Source organism: Brachyistius frenatus, unplaced genomic scaffold (genome assembly GCF_029030835.1).
Source record: "Brachyistius frenatus isolate BFR_SWC_R1_liver_20210118 unplaced genomic scaffold, ASM2903083v1 Contig_70, whole genome shotgun sequence".
Taxonomy (NCBI): Eukaryota; Metazoa; Chordata; class Actinopteri; family Embiotocidae; genus Brachyistius; species Brachyistius frenatus.
In genome coordinates, this window is record NW_027210669.1 from 548,604 (window position 1) to 566,754 (window position 18,151).

Genomic DNA, 18,151 nt, shown 5'->3' on the forward strand with positions numbered 1-18,151 from the left:
TGGCGGTTTGATCCCTTGGTCCTCCTGTGTCCTTGGGTAAGACACTGATCCCAATGTTGTGCAAATTGTTGTGCTAGTGGGTCAATGAGAGGCAAACGTTAAATTGCTTTGAGAACGCTTAAGTAATAAAGTGCTTGGATGCCAACCAGCTCGACCCGTTTAGTCCCGTTTTGTAATAACACCTCACACATTAAGAGGTGACTCACTGTACCATCCAGTCTGCCCTCAGTCCATAATATATAGCTTGGTGTGTGTCTTTAGTAATAGCAACAAAGCTAAAGAAGATGAGAAACAACCTATAGGATGCTTTTCCTTTCCATAACAAATGCACCAATAAACGGCACCAATGTAAGGATTCATATTAAGAAACAAAGAAGACAATAAGGGAAGGATATTCAGTCAGAGGCTCAGGGGAGTCTTGTAAACATAGATGAGTGTGGGTGTATCTGGGGCATCCTTTTTCATAAATAATTATCAAAAATTATGCAAAATTCACAGTATCAAAGAATAGCTTAATGTATGCATGTATCTACACTCATATGATTATTAGGTGGCTAAAATGAATGGACTCTAATACAACACTTAACATCTGAAGGAGGATTTTCTTTTACCAAAGCAGTAACATTTTAGACTGTGAGCCTGCTCGATGGTTTGACATCCCCGTTTCTTAGTGCACTGTTTTCAAAATGTCACAGTTTTGTAGCCTTTGAATCACCACACACACCTTTTGAGGCAAATCATTTTCTTAAAAAAGAGGGAAATAAATGAAACACGGTGCCATTCCAGTGAAATTGTCAGATTAACTACCCCAGTACCCACTGGCCTTTGTAATTGTTTCCTAAACTGATGATTTGAAGAATCTTTTGACTCTACTCAAGTTAAAACATACAAGTCTCACCTCTGTCACTTGTGCTGTGCTCCTGAACCAGAGCCAAAAAAGTAAACTTAAGAAGAAAGCTTGGGGACTTCTTCAACTTTACGTTTCATTCAGTTACACAATACCACACTTTAAAAAACAAAAAAACAAAACAGCAACAAAAATATATTTTTCATAAAAGGGACCTCAAACACTGGAAGCTAAACTCTGCAACATTTTATTCTGTTGTATCTTGTTTTTTAGAAACAGATAATCCATCAGATATTGCACAGTAAAAACACATAAAAGTAAAAATATTTGATACTTTAAAAGTAAGAGTCATTAAAACCTTCATTAGCAAAAGATGCAGACAAGTGTGGAGGAAGATGTGCCTGATCAGGTTGGTCTTAGTATCTTCTTCCGTTTTGACCCCAAAGAAAAAGTCTGCTGGATAATGATTAATTCCAGAGTATGAAGAGGGTTTTCCTTTGTGATCTCTTTGAGGTCCAAGGAACATTTGGCAAATAATTAGAGACATCCATCATTTGCATAACACACAACTCTTCAAGTTAATCCAATGATGAGGAAGAAGGTGTGTGCTGGTCATCTGTGAGATAGCTCCCTCAGAAGGCTTTCCACACAGTAAGGAACCATATGCACCAACATACAACGAGGATGCCAGACGTTAGGCTTCATCCAGCTCGGTTTCACACATCACAGTAGGTTTCAGCGCTGTCCTGTTAGCTGCATAGAGATCCAGAGTGTTGTCTTTTCTACAGTGAATGAGGCCTAGTGGGCCAGCGGGCACATTAAAGTACATCCTCTCCGTGTTAGTTAAGTTTGGCACTAATGCGTATCCACTGAAGAGCCTGTCTGGTGTACTGGACAGCGTGAGCAATGCTACTGTGAAGAGTCAAGGGTCCTGACAAAGTATCTAAGTAGTTGAAGAACTCTGCAATGAGAAAGAAAGACAGCGCTCTGAAAACCTCTAGAAACAAAAACACATTTAAGGTATTTTTATTTTAAACGGTTCCAAAAAAAATAATTGAAGTACCTTTATTCTCCTTTGCAAGGTTGTCTGCCACCTCCCAGTACTCATAGCTGTACAGCACACTGTTGGTAATGTTCAGGTGATTTGCCGCCATCTGGTGGATACGTTGGGGAATGCTTATGAGAGATGCGGAGCTGCTGCCTCCATGTGAACCCCGTCCAAGGTGTTTGGCGTCAGGTGAGAGTGAAGAGGGGGGTCCTTCAGAGCCCCTGGGAGTGAAAACACACATCACAGAGTGATGATGATAAATAAAGTTTTAGCAGCTTGAATGGAGCCAAACGGATAAAACTAGAGAGTCCATCCATAATACAATTTATAATACAGCTAATTGTCCACCTACTTCCCAGAGTCACTCCAGCAGGCTGGTGTAGTAGGCACTTTGGGAGAACTCTGTAATGACACCAAAACAAGGCTTGTTAAGAAATCCAATTTAAAAAAAAAAAAAAAACGTTTTTACTGACATTATCCATAAACTGGAAGGACAAAAAACTGGCAGATCAGACTTATTGCTTTTAGATATACCTTAAAATAGTCCAGCAGCACTTTGGAGTACCTCAGTGCATTGTCCTTCTTTAAACGAAACATCTGCCAGTAAAGGAGGGCAAGGCATCGGAAACTGTGGACGCACAAGCAAAAGTAGAAGAGAGTCAGACCGACCACAAATCATCCTCAAAAAGCTAGTCCTTCGGCGTGATGACAGATGTGGCATAAACAGAGGAGATGACATGCGCACCACAGAACCGCCAACTGTTTGTCCTCCTGTCTCGCCCCGGGGCCAGAGTGGCTCTTTAGTCTCATTGCGTACCTGAAGACACAGGACTGTTAGCAACAGAGCTGCAGTTCATGTTTATCTCTATGACCAAATCCAAATGACTTGTTTGATATGTAATTCACCTAATAAGCTCCACTGTCTCTGAGTACATGGTATAGGGAGACTTTGCCTCAACTGGCCCTTCCTCCATCGCTTTCCCACATTCCATGAACGAAAGAGCAGCGTCAACGTAATTCACAGCCTTCCCCAGCTTGTCCACCTGGAAGAAACCATCAAAGGGGAGTCAAAGATGCACAGCTACTGAAGGTTAAAACAGCACTTTACCAGTTTCACACAAATGTCTAACAGGATAAAGTGATAAAGTTAGGACATTTTGTATCCAAAAGGTTAAAGTTCAACTTCACTAAAACATAATAATACTCGCAACAAACACTTTTTTGCCCATTATTAAACCCTATAACTCTGGAACAGGAGGGGAGATGGTGACCATAGTTCACTCTTGTTGGATAATGAACTGGTGACAATAATGTTGAAGGTCCACCTTGAATCGGTTGTGATTGTATAGATCTGTGCTGTCAGACTGAAGATGTGTGTGAAGCATCCAAGTTTTAGGATGAGAATTTTCATGTTAAGCAATGTCTACTGTCATTCCTACGATTTTGTGTTAGAATTAGCTTTATTGACATATTTCCTTCAAACTCTCATGAATCTGGACAGACATGAATACAACTTGACAGATTAATACAACTGTAAGGTGTGAATTTTAGTTTTACTCCAATTTAGCCTATAACATTTTTTTTCCACAGCACAATTCAGATTTTTCTATCAAATCTAAAACTATAAAAAAAAATGTAAAGTTATTGGATACATGCCTTCTGGTTGAAAAAGGCACAATGTATACATAAAATGTAGTGCATATACGTACTGCAATATTTATTGCATGTTTCTTTGACAGTCATTTCCTGCAACCAAATGTGCAATGTACTGTAAATAACTTTTTGCTGCTTCCATGCTTATTGAACTCAGAGATTGAACTGCCGGCAAACTTCTCATCTTACTCCAAGTAACACGGGAGTTGGGTTGTTTTGTCCCAACAGAGTATTTCCTCAATGACTGTACAACATCTCTTTCAACAATTTATATTCAATCAAAGATCACGGACTCACCATGGCATCAGCACGGTGCTTCATCCTTTTAGCTTCATGTAAGTAGTACTCAGCATGGTGTGTACTAGAAAGAAGAACACAAAAATACATGAGGAAAAAAAGGGAAAAAAGTGCACTACAAAGTGTGAAGTGTTTGGTGTCATCAGTAAGTCACTGTACCCACATGTCTGCTGTGTGCTTATCTGACAAACAGACAGTGTGGGCTGTACAGTGATGGACTAAGTCTGATTGCTCACGTTTCGTGGTTTGACACCATCCCTCTGTGTCCCGCGGGGCCCCAGGACTCGGATGATGGTTGGGGCGGCTTTGACACTTTTACACACTCCAGCTCCATCTTGGGCTGAGTGCAAAGAAAGAGGTGAAATCAATCAAAATGTTGCAGGCAATGGAGTTTAGATTTAGAACAAGTAGCCATTTTTGTGTTACCTTTACAGTAGACTCTTTATTCTTGTCTCTGATCTTGTGGGGGGGGACGCGATGCTGCTCTGCGGCCTTTGTTTTGGAGGTAGTCTTGTTGGTGTCGGGGCTCTGGGGCAGGGGAGACAAGGGAGACAGGGGAGATATTGGCCTCTTACTGTCCAAGTACTCCTCCAAGTACCTGCAAGTACACACAACCACACACTGCAGTGATGCAAACACATCATAGTATATGACTGAAAAGTAGGCTTGTTTGTGCATGCGGTATAATTGTAAATGCATTTATAAGACAAAAGGGTTGCGTTTCTCACCCGTTGTGTGTAGTCTCAGTTACAAAGTTCTCAGCTATGAGAGATGACGACTCTGTGTGGCTCGTGAGGTCACTTGTGTCAAGAATACTCCGCTTGCTCTCTCTGTGGGACACACCATTCTCCAACTGGTCACACACAAACACATGCATGCATGCTTTGAAAACATGGCTATACTAAAAAACCTTGTTGAGATGCACATCCCACTCAGCAGAAGAGATAGATGTAGATAGATACTTGTTGTCTACCTTGCGTTTCCTTTTGCCATCTTTTGTCAATGTCTCAGGGACATACAGGTGTTTCATAGCCTCTTTTGGCTTGTCCTTGGTTGATTGGGAGGAGGAGGTAGAGGAGGGTTTTTTAACTATGGAATTAACAGTGCTGTCCGGTACCCTCTTGAGAAGACAGAGGTCTATGTGCACCACCAGATTTCTCAGCCCCCGCTGGGAGGAGGGTGCAGCCTTGTCGCTTCGCCCAAACGGGACCAGGGTGTAGCGTTTTTGCGTCCCCTCCCTTTGCTGTCCCTCACTTGGATTACCCGAGCTGGTTCCTCTGGGCTGCGCTACCTTCGGCCTGTTGGCGTCAGGTCTGCCTGGGCCTTGTTGCCCTTTCTTGATGTATGGTTTCTTGTGAGAGGTGGAGTCTGCTGGAACTTTGGCGACTGGAGCCTGATATTCAGATTCTGAATCTGAAGAGGAAGAGTTAGATGACAAGGAGGACGGCCTATGATGAGTTGGGGAACGTGAAGAAGGAGGCGATGATGGGTCTGGCTGTAGCTCTTTCTCCTGCTCCTCACTTCTTCCTCCCTTCTTTGTCCTGCCCTGATGGTGTGAGTTGTCTTGAGGCCGGTGTCGCTCGGTGTTGGTGGGCACTCTCTGTTTGGACTGAACTGTTTGCCATTCGTGTCGGTGTTGCTGCTCCTTCTTCCTCCTGTTTTCCTTTCTTGCTGCCTCCTCACTCCTCTTCTGCTGTTTTATCACTTCCTCCTCCTCCTCCTCCTCCTCTTCTTCGGCCGAACTTTGGATCCAGGGACGTCTCAGTAGCTGCTCCTCCGCCAGCCTCTTGTCTTCCTTTCTTTCTGGTTTCCCTTGCTGTTTTTCCTTGTGTCTTTCGTCCTTTCTCTCGTGTTTTCTTCCCTCTGTTTGGGTCAAATGATTTCTTCTGTGTTCCACTTCCTGTTCCTTAGCTTGAGGTTTCTTTTGTGATGAATTTGCGTGATTGACATGCACAGGGTTTGGGCCCTTAGGCTCCCAAGGCCTATGTTTAAGGCTAGCGCTGGACCTGGGGTTCGACCCAGTACCAGAATGACTTGTAGCTTTAGAGGTAGATTGGGAAAGAGAACTGTGACCAGCGTTGGTTTCACGACTAGTGGGAACTAATTGCTTTACTCTTGTCGGGCTATGTTGTGCGCTAGGCTCAAAAGGAGGCCAGGGCTTGTGGTTGTATCTGCTGCCCTGGATTTGCTCCAAATTTGATATGTTTTTACATTTGGGAGCCTCTGCAAGCTGTTTAGAGCTTGAATAAATATTCGGCTTGGGTCTAGGTTTGTGGCTTTGATTGTTGCTAGAGGGTAAAACCGCAGAAGCCTTCGACTTGCTTTGACCTTGGTCTTGGTCCTGTGTTGGTCGGGTCTTGTTTCTGTGCTGATGAAATGGCTCAAGATGAGTGTTAGTTGTGGGCTTGCTCTTTGTACTGGAGTTAGGCAATGGCGCTTCCCATGGCTTAATTTTTGTCCTGTGTGGATTGGTTGTTAGACTAGGTTGTGTTTGGTTCTGACGCTGAACCTCTGGGTAGTGACAAACCCTTGTAGGTGCGGGTAGACTGGGACTTGGGCTTCTAGGAGGATGTCTAGGTATAGGGCTCGGGCTGGGGCTAGGGCTGTCTCTCGGACTCCCACACGGACTAGGGCAAACACTTGGAACTGGACTGTGGATCGGACTGTGCCTTGGACAAGGGCTGGGGCTTGGGCAGGTACTCTGGAATGGGCTGGGGCTCGGGCAGTAGCTGTAACCAGGGCTTGGTAGGGAGCTGTTGTTGGGGCTGTAATTGAACTGGGGGCTGGGAATAGGGCTTTGGCTAGGGCTGTATTCCTGATTGCTGTCCCACGACCTGGCTGGTGATGGGGCTCGCTGGGTGTGGGGAGAGAGCGGGCGTCCTGGAATGCTCTGGGAGGGATCTTGTTCACTGCTGGCAGATTTTTTCCGGGACTTCTTCAGCCATTTATCTAACTGCCACTGGGCCGCAGGGAGGTGACCAGTCTTATGAAAACACAGAAAAAGGGAGAGATGATAAATATTAATTGTAGAACAGATATATTCAAAATGAATCTTTGCTGATCGTAAGGCTTTCCACATACACATGTAGTAGAGTTAAACAAGTTTTTAGTTTTTTTTAAACACTTGACAGAGAAAATTCCATTATATCGATCGTAGTGGATTATTGGTGATGTTAGCACTAATTTCCCATTTGCAACCGATTCAAAAGCAGTAATTTGACTTAATATACTGTTTTTACAGTTCAGTCTCTCGAAGAGAAAAGACGATTCACTCTGTCTCTTTCAAAGTTCTGTTAATGCAAATCAACCTATTTAAATTCACATGAACCTGATCTGAATATATCTTGAAACTAAAAAATATGAGGCAAATCTATGCGCTAGAATTATGAAAACTGAAAATGTATTTAAAAAAAAAACTTATTCATTTGTATTTAAAAAGGCTAAGATATCATCCTTTCTGCACTGCTAGATTTAAGAAAAACGGGGTTTAGCACAATATTTCAAATTACTTGATAAAAAGGACATCAATTTTTCAGGGAACATTTGACGGTCGGAAAATCGTATTTAGTAAAATACCGCCGACTTAAATATTGCTCAAGTAAAATACAAGTGATCAAAACTGCAGTACAGTAGGACAGTAGTCAGTAGGACAAGTCTCTTCTTGTACTATTTCAGGGATAATTAGGTACAAACAGAGAATGTAGGATCACTTCATGTGACATTAAGCCAAGTTGACGAATGATTCACAACCTACCTCAAACAATTGTGCATATAGTACAACATCTGCACATTCTAATAGAACCATCTAGAATACACTAGACCGACTGCACATAACAAACCCCTCACAAGCTCAGCTGTTATGAAAGTCCTTTAAACTCCAAATGACATGTTTGGATTACGACACAAAAACTAAATTCCAACTGACATTCTAACCTCCTTTTAGCAGTCTACGTGCTCCATGGCCTCACAGTCAAAGAGGACTCACACTCTCTGCTTACAGTAGCTCAACCCCCATCCAATTATGCCAAATTACTCACTTAATGTTTACTTAACATCTGGCTTGCTAACTGTAAGAATCAGAACAAAGAACAAGTTTTTACTCCTAAAAAACAAAACAAAGAAAAAACAAGGTGGGTACTCACGGCTTGAGAGCAAACTTCTTTCCCTCTTACGTGTTCTCTTTTTCTGTCTTAGCTGACCAGGAACTAAATTAAACCTCTACTCCTCAAGTCAAACACTGCCCCCCCGCCCCCCTCCCTCCCCGCCTACCCTCATCCCTCGCCCTCTTTCCAGAGAAGACACTGCATCTCTTGTACCGTCTCGACTGCCCTCCCTCCTTCTTTTTCTGTCCCTCCCTTTTTCTCTCACTACCTGGAACTCTGGATTTGCTGCTTCCACAACTCCAACCCCCATCTTTTCCTTGGGAGACACTCAAACACTCTACGTTAAATGAAAAACACATGGTGTACACCCCCCACAAACACACGCACTCCCCTCCCTTCCTCTGGCTATAGGGGCCCAATGTAGCGCATGTTCAGTAATACAGTCTGCTGTGTCGTACAGGGCCTTCCATTCATAAAAGAGGAGCAGGTTTCCCCTTCATTACACATATAGCACGAGTCTCAAACCATCCCCCACACCTCCAAAACCCCATCATACCTACCAAGCTCACCTCTGCACTACTGTTTTGAAAACGAAAGTAACTCTAGTTGTAGGTGTCAACATTAACTCTAGCCTTGATGACTTCCACCTCCTGAGGGCTTTCTGTTCACCAAGGCATTAATTCCCTAAGCTACCTCGGTCCCTTGACCCCCAATCCTCCTCCTGTCCAACTCACAATGCATTGCTCATTCCTCTGTCCTTCCCCACACCTGCCAGTAACTGCCTCGAGGCCACCACTCGCTGTAGAGAATTCACCCAAAGGCACACAAACGGAGGAGATGAGAGGCAGCGGGGCAGAGAAAGACAGGCAAAAGAGGGGGCTTGAGGCCACAGCGTTTGGTACCTGCTTGTCGTTGCAGGGTGGCTGCCGGCTGGCAGGCGACGCAGGATCTGGGTGAACTTCTGGACTGCGGCTGGGGCTCCGGGAATGAAGGCTGCTGCTGCCCGACTCGGCAGAGGAGTCTGAGCCTGAAGTGTCCGAGCTGGAATGTCTCACCCGCCTGCCATGTGTGTGCGCTCGCTGTGCTGACAGGCTGTCAGTCAACACACACGCAAACATCAGAGAGGTCAGTGGAGGTACACAGCTGAGAGGAGCGTACATACACAGGCAGACATACTTTTGTTATCCCCACAGTTTGACTTATATTTACAGATGAACACTCGTGAAAAAAAAAACATCGAAACAATGACATATTTTGTGAGCGAGTACCTGTGTCTGTCCCAGGAAGCTGACTCATGAATGGCCTTTGGGAACACAAAACAAAAAATATATCATCCCCGGCAGGCATAGCAAAGACAACACCTCACTACTTTTGATATATCACCTCCCCCTGAATGACTGTCTTCACATACTTAGCGTATGGGTGTGTGAGCACACCATTAAACACTACCAGAAAAACAGGCACCCGGCAGCAGGAGCTGCCAAACACTCCACTAATAGTTGGTGTTTTGCTTTCCCTTGCACATTCTCTTCCTCGGTGCTCTCACGCTCTCTCGGCCTGCCTCCTTAATCATGCTCAGGTCAAAACTACTCATTAAGAAATGCTCAACAATATGGGAAGATGAGTGCTACCTACCCTATGAGTGTCATCTTCGTCACTGCTCAGCTTCAGGTCATCAGCAAGCATGCTGTAAACAAACCAACAGTCAAAACAATGAGTACAAATCCTAAATTTTTCCTAATGATATCAACAAAGAAACCGTATTTAATGTGGTTGAACACATCAGGTTTTCCTAAGAATGTTCGTTTTCATCCAAATTAAACACACTAATATGTTTCTTTAGGTTTCTGGAAATACAGTAAAGTCAAAGATGAAAACATTTATACGTCACTGTGAAGATATGGTAGATGGTTTATGAAGGCATTGGATTAAATTTGCAAGCCAGTTATATTTACAAAACAGATATAATTCAGTTTTAAAAACCAAAATTTGTGTATTTGGTTTTAAGATGACAAAACAAATAACCTATAGCGATTAACACTGCCAATAAATTTGAAATCACTTTATTCAAAAACTCAGTACTTTGGTAATATACGTAATTAAACACATCTCAGTTAGATTGCAAAGAAGTGCTATAATGTGTGAAAAAGAATGAGCTTTTCTGAATATTATTGAAAACTGCTGTTACATAACTATGGCGGTGGGATAATGTGGGACGTGCCGTTGGCTTACACCACTCAACATGTGTTTCCCATTAAAACGAGGATGTAAAAAGTTAACAAACGGGAGCACATCGGTCTCCACTGACAGCTTTCAGGAATGTTAGGTGACCTTTGACCTGACCCATGTTATATAGCCTAAAACAGTGCAAGCCGACTGACCCTGCATGTCTACTTCCACTCACTCGCGCTCTCTATCACTTTTCCTTGTGGCTGTTTAGACGATGAGGGTTATAAATATGTTTTACAGAACTTGCTGAGAAGAACACTAATTACGTGTGTGATGTATTTTATCACTTGTGTGTGTGCTGCAGCAGCGGTTCAGGTTGGATGACCTTCGGTGGATCATGTTTCTTCTTGCCCCACTTACGATTTGTGAGGTGCCACGTGGGGGTGACGGGTCATTCGCAGCGGAACGTCCCCCCGACCTGACAGAGACCGAGATATATTCAAAACCAGATGACGAACCGTATATTAACATACATTGCATATATAAAATATGGCAAGTTAATCATCAGAGAATACATACTTTGTCTTTGCTGTGTAGTCGGCTGTTTTGCATCCTTGGAAAAGTAGGACAGAAAACATTGTTAACAGTTTTAAAGCATTAAACTCGTTATTATTATTATTATTATTATTATTATTATTATTATATTTTACACATTCTTCTTCCTTGTCAAAATGTGGCATCGACATTACCCACAATGCAAGTAAATTAGTTTGCTGCGCAGATTTGGATGTGCTATATAGGAAGTGGCTAACAGCCTCAATCTTCTAGGAGTAACATTTAACTTCAATACGTCAGACTTTCCACTGAAGTAACAAAAAGTTTTTTCACGTGTGTAACAGCACTCTGAAACAGCTCTAAGCCGACTATATATAACTGAGTAAAGTTCCCCTTTAATTATCAAAGATAGACCAAACACACACATACCTTAGAGTTGTAGAGGATTCGCTGGGCCTGGTCACCCCCTAAGGCTTGCTGGGACGGCCAGGACTGAGTCATGTCCTGTACAACAGAAATGAGGGGTCAAAGGTGAATGTTAAGATGCCAATGTGATCAATGAATCCTACAAAATTACAGTTATTCTAAATCTGTCATCAGAACTTTCTTTAGTTCCCTTTCATTTAGGAGTTCTCCCATTTCCATGTGTACGGTGCAGAGTCATGTTTGACAGCTGACTCTCATTATCAGCACTGTTCCTCCCCACCAGGGGGAGTAGGTCGGGCTGGGATTATGGGTTATCTGCAGTCTCTGATGTCGTATGAGAGAAGTGAATTACATGCTTGAAGTGGCTGTGATCAGTCAGTTTGTAGTAAATCAAAAACACCAGCACATCAGAGCTGCTAATATACGGCTAAATAAACAGGTGACAGCAACAGCTTCTCATTTAATTTTATATGTGAACAAACCTCGCTTTGTGGGCTGAAAGTGTGTGTGAATAAACTTAAAAACAGACATGATCTCGCATTTTCCAGGAAGACAGATCAAGGTATTACTGTGCTATACAGGTAGAGAGTTATTCAAAGTCGTCTTTCTTAAAGGTGTGCAACCAGAAAACAAGAAAGCTCATCACAGCATTTGTTGCTTTTAGGGCAGCCATGGGGAGATGAGCATAAAAGACGCCAGGTGGCTCAAGCTGCAACAAGTAATCATCAGTTTCCAATGCAAAAGGTCCAATCACCAACTGCTGAACACTGTTAGATTGAACTGTTTGGCAGTGGCACCATCTGCATTATATTTCACAGAGTGCACAACAAACGCCCACCTTCCTTTCGAAAGGTTCACTTTAATGTGTAGGTTTACTAGCAAACGTGCACCGTGGCTTTACTGTCGCCGATGCACCTAGAGTAAAAGCAATCAGCGTCTTAGTCAAGATTTTGGGACATTTCTTTTAATGTGTAGGGCAGTCCAGATCTCTATTATCTGTTGTACCTTCACACAACCTATAGCTTGTATTAGATATACTACCTTCACACCTTCTGCAGATTCTGGTTTTGAGTCCCAGTCTATTTTATGCAGATTATCTCATTTTGTTCATTTAAATCTTCCATAGAAACGTCTTTTTATTTAATTTGGTTGCTTTATTCCCAAAAGTACAAGGGAGGAAGGCATGCTGGGAAATGTGAAGCAAGAGTTCAAAATAAATATATGCACCGGGGTCGACCACAATTATGCTACTCTGCATCACATACTAACCTAGCGAGTGAGAGAAACGGATTCTTACGCTTTTGCAATAATGTCACCACATAACTTCACCATAATGCAATTTGCATCATACCGTTAGTGAGTGGATGCAGCCAAAAAAATCCTTTAAAAAAAGTATTAATAATTTTTTGCAGTGTAGTAATATATATATATATAATTTTTTTTTTAAAGCTTTCCAACATAAAGTTATTGCACCTTGTCATTACATTGGGTTGTATTGCTCCTATACTGTGTGCAACAGCAATACAATCATTTTTAATTTAATTAATTTAATATCTTTAATCATGTCAAACATTATTTTTTCCACTATACTAACAAATCTGTCTCTGCCTGCCATCTTCCACTCAGTATGATTGAAGACTGTGTTTTTTGTTTCAGAATAATATATATGCAGATGAATTGCAATTCCAAAGTAAATAGGATACTGTTAGCTGGGCTGAGGTGTGTGTTCTCTGAGCGGTTTCTAGTTATGACAGTATTTACTAAAACATGAAAAACGAAGATTTACAGGTAATTATCCCACATAATATGATGGTTTATTAGTGTTCACAGCTGCGGGCCCGTGATGGTGTCTGTGCATGTGTGGATGCTCGCTCTGAGGTCAAATATAGTCTGTGATGAATACACAGTATTATAAACCTGGACAATGATGAGAATGTGCCTTGTTTCTTATTTGTTTTCTCTCTCTGCACTGCTCGAGAGGAAACCAGCCAGACGCAGAAGGCACTGCATCCACAGTACACTGTTTTAGCTCGCGCTCTGATAATAATCTCTTCTGATTAAATTGCCTGCAGTCACACCCAGACAAACCAGACCTCGCGGATGTTGAAAAAAAAAATGGCCTGATTTTGTACCATTCATTTACCATTTTAGCTCTGAATCTTCAGCTTTGTCATGATGTGGAAGCAGAGGGTTTCTGTCTGTAATGTATATGCGTGTAACAACTATTGAGTAAAGAAGAAGGGCACAAGGTTGCTTGACTGCTGAAACAGTGAGCAAGCTTTGGAAAAGGTCAGGTTTTATCAGCTCCGATGGCTGAGGATTTGAGTGTGTGTGTGTGTGTGTGTGTGTGTGTGTGTGTGTGTGTGTGTGTGTGTGTGTGTGTGTGTGTGTGTGTGTGTGTGTGTATGTGTGTGTATTGGAGGGCTGGTGAACTGAGTACAGATCAGGGTGCGTGGGAACAGGAAGTGCTGAGGTTTTAAAGAAATTACTCATCATTTTGGGAACTGTTGCTTTTTTTGTTTGTTTTACATTCTCTCTTAGTGTCAGGTAAGAACATTGTTACCACTCTCATTTTTGTCTGTTTGATATAAGATTGCAGCCAGTATCCGGTTAGCTTAGCTTGGCATAAAAACAAGGGGAAATGGATAGCCTGCCTCTGTCTTAAATCACAAAACCCACATAAAAAGGGGTATTTTATGGTGGGCTAACAGTAAGTGCTGAACATGCCGAACCACATTGCATTTTTTACACTTAGGTTTTCATACAGATTTAAGAAACAAGATATAATGCATCAACCTGTTCGGGTCAAAATTACTGCTGTTTTGTAACAACCCTCTGCCGTCTCAGATTTGCACCTGAAGGCTCCAATAGCCGCATGGTTAGGTCTGGAAAAAGATCCTAGTTTGAGTTAAGGTAAGTAGTTTAAAGTAAGTAATGTTGCAGACATCACATAATTTACTTTAAGTACTTTACATAAGTTAACTACATTATGTTATGTATGTACTATACTTAATATAGAAGTCCAGGTGAGCTTTTTCTTTCTCACAGACTTGAACACCAGTCTCCCTGGTGAGACTCCGCCACCCCACCTCTTCCCTGAACAGACTTTACCACTCTTTCTACTCTGCCACATTACCTTCTTCGACAACACCAAAGAGCACCTTTGGCGTATCGTAACGCTTTGACAAAACCAGTGTTTGACCCCCTGGGAATCAGAAGGAGCTGAATGTACTTCTTAATAAGATTATTAGAAGCACATGGAGGCAGATTTTGTCATGTATTTCACAAAATGTCAATTTCCTTCTTGAACTCTTACCAGGACTCGGCATTAAGGGCATTTCATTCATTCGTTGACATTCGTGCATAAAATTACACATTTCTATGAACTTGGCAGGTGACTCTTTTCTCTTAATCTTCTCCTCCTCCTTCCTCTTCCCACCCTCCACAGTAAGCCCCGGAGGCCAAGTGTTTCCTCTCTCTGCTCATCCTTTCACTTCATTATCTCCCCTTCCTCAGTCACCAAGGACACAGCAGCAGCCCTCAACGCTTTCCTCCTCCAACAACAACAAGGTCTCCCAGGTGGAGCATTATGTGTTGCTATCTTCCTCCCACCCTTTCCCACCCCAAACTCTCTTCTTCTCCTTTGCTCCTGCTCTTCGTCCCAGACGAGAGACAGAACAGAGAATAGAAATACGAACCTGCCACTAAAAACATGCTAAGAAATCTGTGAGGTTGGAGCCTAAATGGATTAATTGACTCATCAGGCGATTAGCTGCAAATTAATCTGCAACTATTTTGTTCATCTGTCAATAGTTCAACTTGTAAAATTGTTTGGAGCGGTATGTGTAGGATAATTTGATGGCATGTGACCGAAGCATCTCAATAATAAGATTTGCTGCCTTTCTGTATTTTCTATTATTTCAGAAGGAATATTTTTGAGTTTTTGGGTTGTTGATCAGACAAAATATGACAGCTGATGGTGCCCCCTTATTGTATTCTGTGGAAAAAGTGAAGAGGATATCTTTCAGTGTATTTTGATATGTCATGTAGATGTGTTCTGTGACTAATCAACAAAATGAATGTGCAGATGAGCTGATAACCATCAGGTACTGCCCTCCTTGTAAGCTGCTGCTGGCGTCTCCTCCTCCAAGAAATCATGTTCCGTAATCAGTCTACTGAGTCTACAGTCCCAAATGACTACAACTCTGCAAAAATAAAACCAACCGCAGCTTCTTTAGAGGAGCAGTGTGCAGGATTTAGTGGCATCGAGCAGTTAGATTTCGAGTGCTACTAAATACCCCTCCACATCCAAGCGTGTGAGGGAACCTACAGGGGGAAGTGAAACTCCCGAAAAACTTGACAAGTCTTATTTACAGCCAGTGTTTGGTTTGTCCCTGATGGACTACTGTAGAAACATAGGGGCGCTAATGGAAAAGGACGCGCTCCCGAGATAAGAGTTTAAGATGATGTTTCAGGTGGTTACACATTATATTCAATCTCTGCCAATAGATGCCCCTAAATCCTGTTTAAAATACAAAAACACTCTGGTTACACAAAAAAGTTACAGTCAAGCTCAAGCAATTACTTACCTCAAAAAGTTCTTTGGCACAGGTGTTGTGTTGGCTTCTCGTTACCTAAATGAGGCGAACACCACAGGAAGTTGAGACTGACAGCTAATCAGAGGGAGTTTTGTTATACTTTGCAATGACAGATGTAGGTTTAGTTATTGACAAGCACATGGAGGAGGATCTATGGTTGACAAAGCGCACGAAACCATATTTAAAGCATCTTAGTTTCAGTAAAACGCAGAAGATGAATTGAGCGCTCACGTATACGCGCTGATTAGCAACGATAGCAGTGCACAGACAGCGAGTACATCAACTAATTAATTTCTTTCACCGGCTGTTGCTCACAATGTAAATGTTCTTTTTTCAGTCTGCATCACTGAGACATGCTAAAAAACAAAATAAGGACCTCTCTTCCCTTCCCGCCTTTTTTGCTGGTACATTCGCAGCTCAGCACCTTACTGTAATCCATCCAGTCTCACACACCCACAGTCATTGTGAGAGTCGAGAGGACTTTGAAGCTCGTTGATGACTCATATTTTAGAAATTACAGCTGCAGATGATCAGCCGGATACTAATTCTGTTGCAAGTAACTTTCTGTTTCCATCCATGTCAGGCACCCCCTCTCCCTCTCTTACTCCCTCCCCCACATTTCTACTTTTTTTTTTTAACAGTTCAGCTCACAATTTACATTCATGTCATTGGTAGGAAAACCGAGATCCATTTGTTCAAGCGTTAAGATAAAAGACAACTTTGCATTACTTGCACTTCCCCATCTGTGTAACAGTGTGTGCTTTCTACGTGGGAGTGAGTTTTATTGTTACTGTGTTAAATTGCTATTTATGTGTGAAAACAGATGATCCTGCTGCAACAATTGTTTCCCTGCATTTATAATGTTATCACGCTCGTTACATTAGCCTGGTTTGGGTTTTGGTTCACTTTTTAATCATTCTAAATTTACGTATTTCAATGTAATACTGCCGTACATCTTGGCTGTGAATATTTCCTACTGTTTAACTTTTCCTTTACACATTATATTCCATTTCACGCCATCTGTGCAGCATGAGAATGCACAATAGAAAATCTGTTTTTACTGCAACATGCACGTATGTCTCTTCTTGCTTGCATGACTCACTATGGTCGGTGTCTGAGTGGCTAAAGTCTCAGTGAGTAGGAAATAGTGTGTGTGAAACTGTCTTGATTATTACAACCACAAGGCCGTTATGAGGCCGTGGGCACTAAATGAGAAACATAAACACAGACAGTCGGTATTTTAGCTCCTTGTGACCATGGTGCACAAAGTCTGGCCTGCTTCATCAGTTTACACTTACAGACCTATTAGTGTGAATATTATCATGTGTGATGTGTTTCACACGTTCATACCCACTCACAGGCCACAGCTCTGGTGCAATACTCAGGTGAGTGAACTCCTCCAGGGACCAAACAAACCACAACCCATCATAACACCTGCAACAAGCAACATGTACGCCAAATACACTGTGCTAACCACTTGTTACATTCTTAAAGTATCCGCAATTACTGAAGTTATCTTTCAATTTCAGGTGATTTTCAGCACTTCCGTCTGTGCTGAGTACTATTACCAAATATCTATCTGAACACTTTTAATCTACAAATTTAATCTTTTATAAGGATAGATGTAACAGTACAGTTAGCCTATGGTATAAATCAATTCGAAATAATACATTGTCTTTGTTTAATTGAAAGCAAAATTACTCCAAATAAATCCTAAAGCTATTTACAAATTAGTGACTTGAAACATGCAAGAATCTGGAGCAAGAATAATACACGTAAAAGTCAATAAATGTCTGCCTTTTAACCATCCAGAGCATATCAACACAAGCATTATCTCATAACTCAGTCTTCTTATAAACTACAATACACCCTCTTACCTGAGAATATGTGCATCGGAGCAGAAAGCGGACAATGGAAAGTTTCCCCTTGCCACCGAGGACAGTAGGCATGGTTCCTGGATGGTCAGTGCTCTCCTCCGGTATCCATACCAGTGAGGACTCGCGTTAGTGGCGGCGGTGCTTCCCCCGCCGTGACGCTGGCATCAGTCCGGCTCCTCGGTCGTGGATCCTCCGTGCAGCAGCAGCAGCAGCAGCAGACTCAGTCTGACTCTGAGGGAGACAGACGGCGATGTAGGCGGGTCGTTAACGTCAGAGATGACACACGCGCAGCTCACGCAGAGAGATCACGACTCACAGCGGCCCTGTGGATGTGAAGCACTGGTGCCGCCTGGAAATGCGTAATTAGGCCATTCGAGCCGCCCAATGTCGCTAAAAAAAAAAAAAACCCGCCGACGGCCGGGACACTCGGTGATGTCATAAATATTATGACATCCAGTCTACCTCAGGGGCGTAGCTATAAGTATGGGACCCCTAAACCTGCATTAATTGATATTTTTGGGTGGCATTGTACGGGTAATTGTGTTTTTGTTGACAAGTTAACACAGTTTGCAATTTAC

General features: G+C 42.4%; 1 protein-coding gene across 2 annotated transcripts; it reads right to left on the reverse strand.

Annotated features, from left to right (window-relative positions):
• Positions 1–654: 654 nt before the first annotated feature.
• On the reverse strand, positions 655–17,785 carry aff3 (AF4/FMR2 family, member 3). Of its 2 annotated transcripts, none has more exons than XM_069707605.1 (19): positions 17,574–17,785; positions 15,688–15,732; positions 11,102–11,176; positions 10,697–10,730; positions 10,538–10,595; positions 9,584–9,635; positions 9,217–9,251; positions 8,851–9,040; positions 4,819–6,828; positions 4,574–4,698; positions 4,272–4,443; positions 4,082–4,185; positions 3,846–3,909; positions 2,802–2,938; positions 2,641–2,712; positions 2,430–2,523; positions 2,248–2,297; positions 1,911–2,116; positions 655–1,808 (listed from the first exon to the last, which is right to left on the reverse strand). In XM_069707605.1, the coding sequence occupies exons 1-19, from the start codon at positions 17,643–17,645 to the stop codon at positions 1,687–1,689; spliced, it is 3,717 nt and encodes a 1,238-aa protein (XP_069563706.1). In that variant the 5' UTR covers positions 17,646–17,785; the 3' UTR covers positions 655–1,686. The 2 variants fall into 2 exon arrangements, with proteins under 2 accessions (XP_069563706.1, XP_069563705.1); XM_069707604.1 differs by having other exon boundaries at positions 8,851–9,091.
• Between the last annotated feature and the right edge of the window lie 366 nt (positions 17,786–18,151).

Coding starts and splice junctions, on each gene's coding strand:
- aff3 (XM_069707604.1), bottom strand. CDS start 17,645: ATGCCTACTGTCCTCGGTGGCAAGGGGAAACTTTCCATTGTCCGCTTT. Junction 9,252..9,583: donor ACGAAGATGACACTCATAGG/GTAGGTAGCACT, acceptor GTGTTCCCAAAG/GCCATTCATGAGTCAGCTTC. Junction 9,092..9,216: donor GCTTCCTGGGACAGACACAG/GTACTCGCTCAC, acceptor CGCTCCTCTCAG/CTGTGTACCTCCACTGACCT.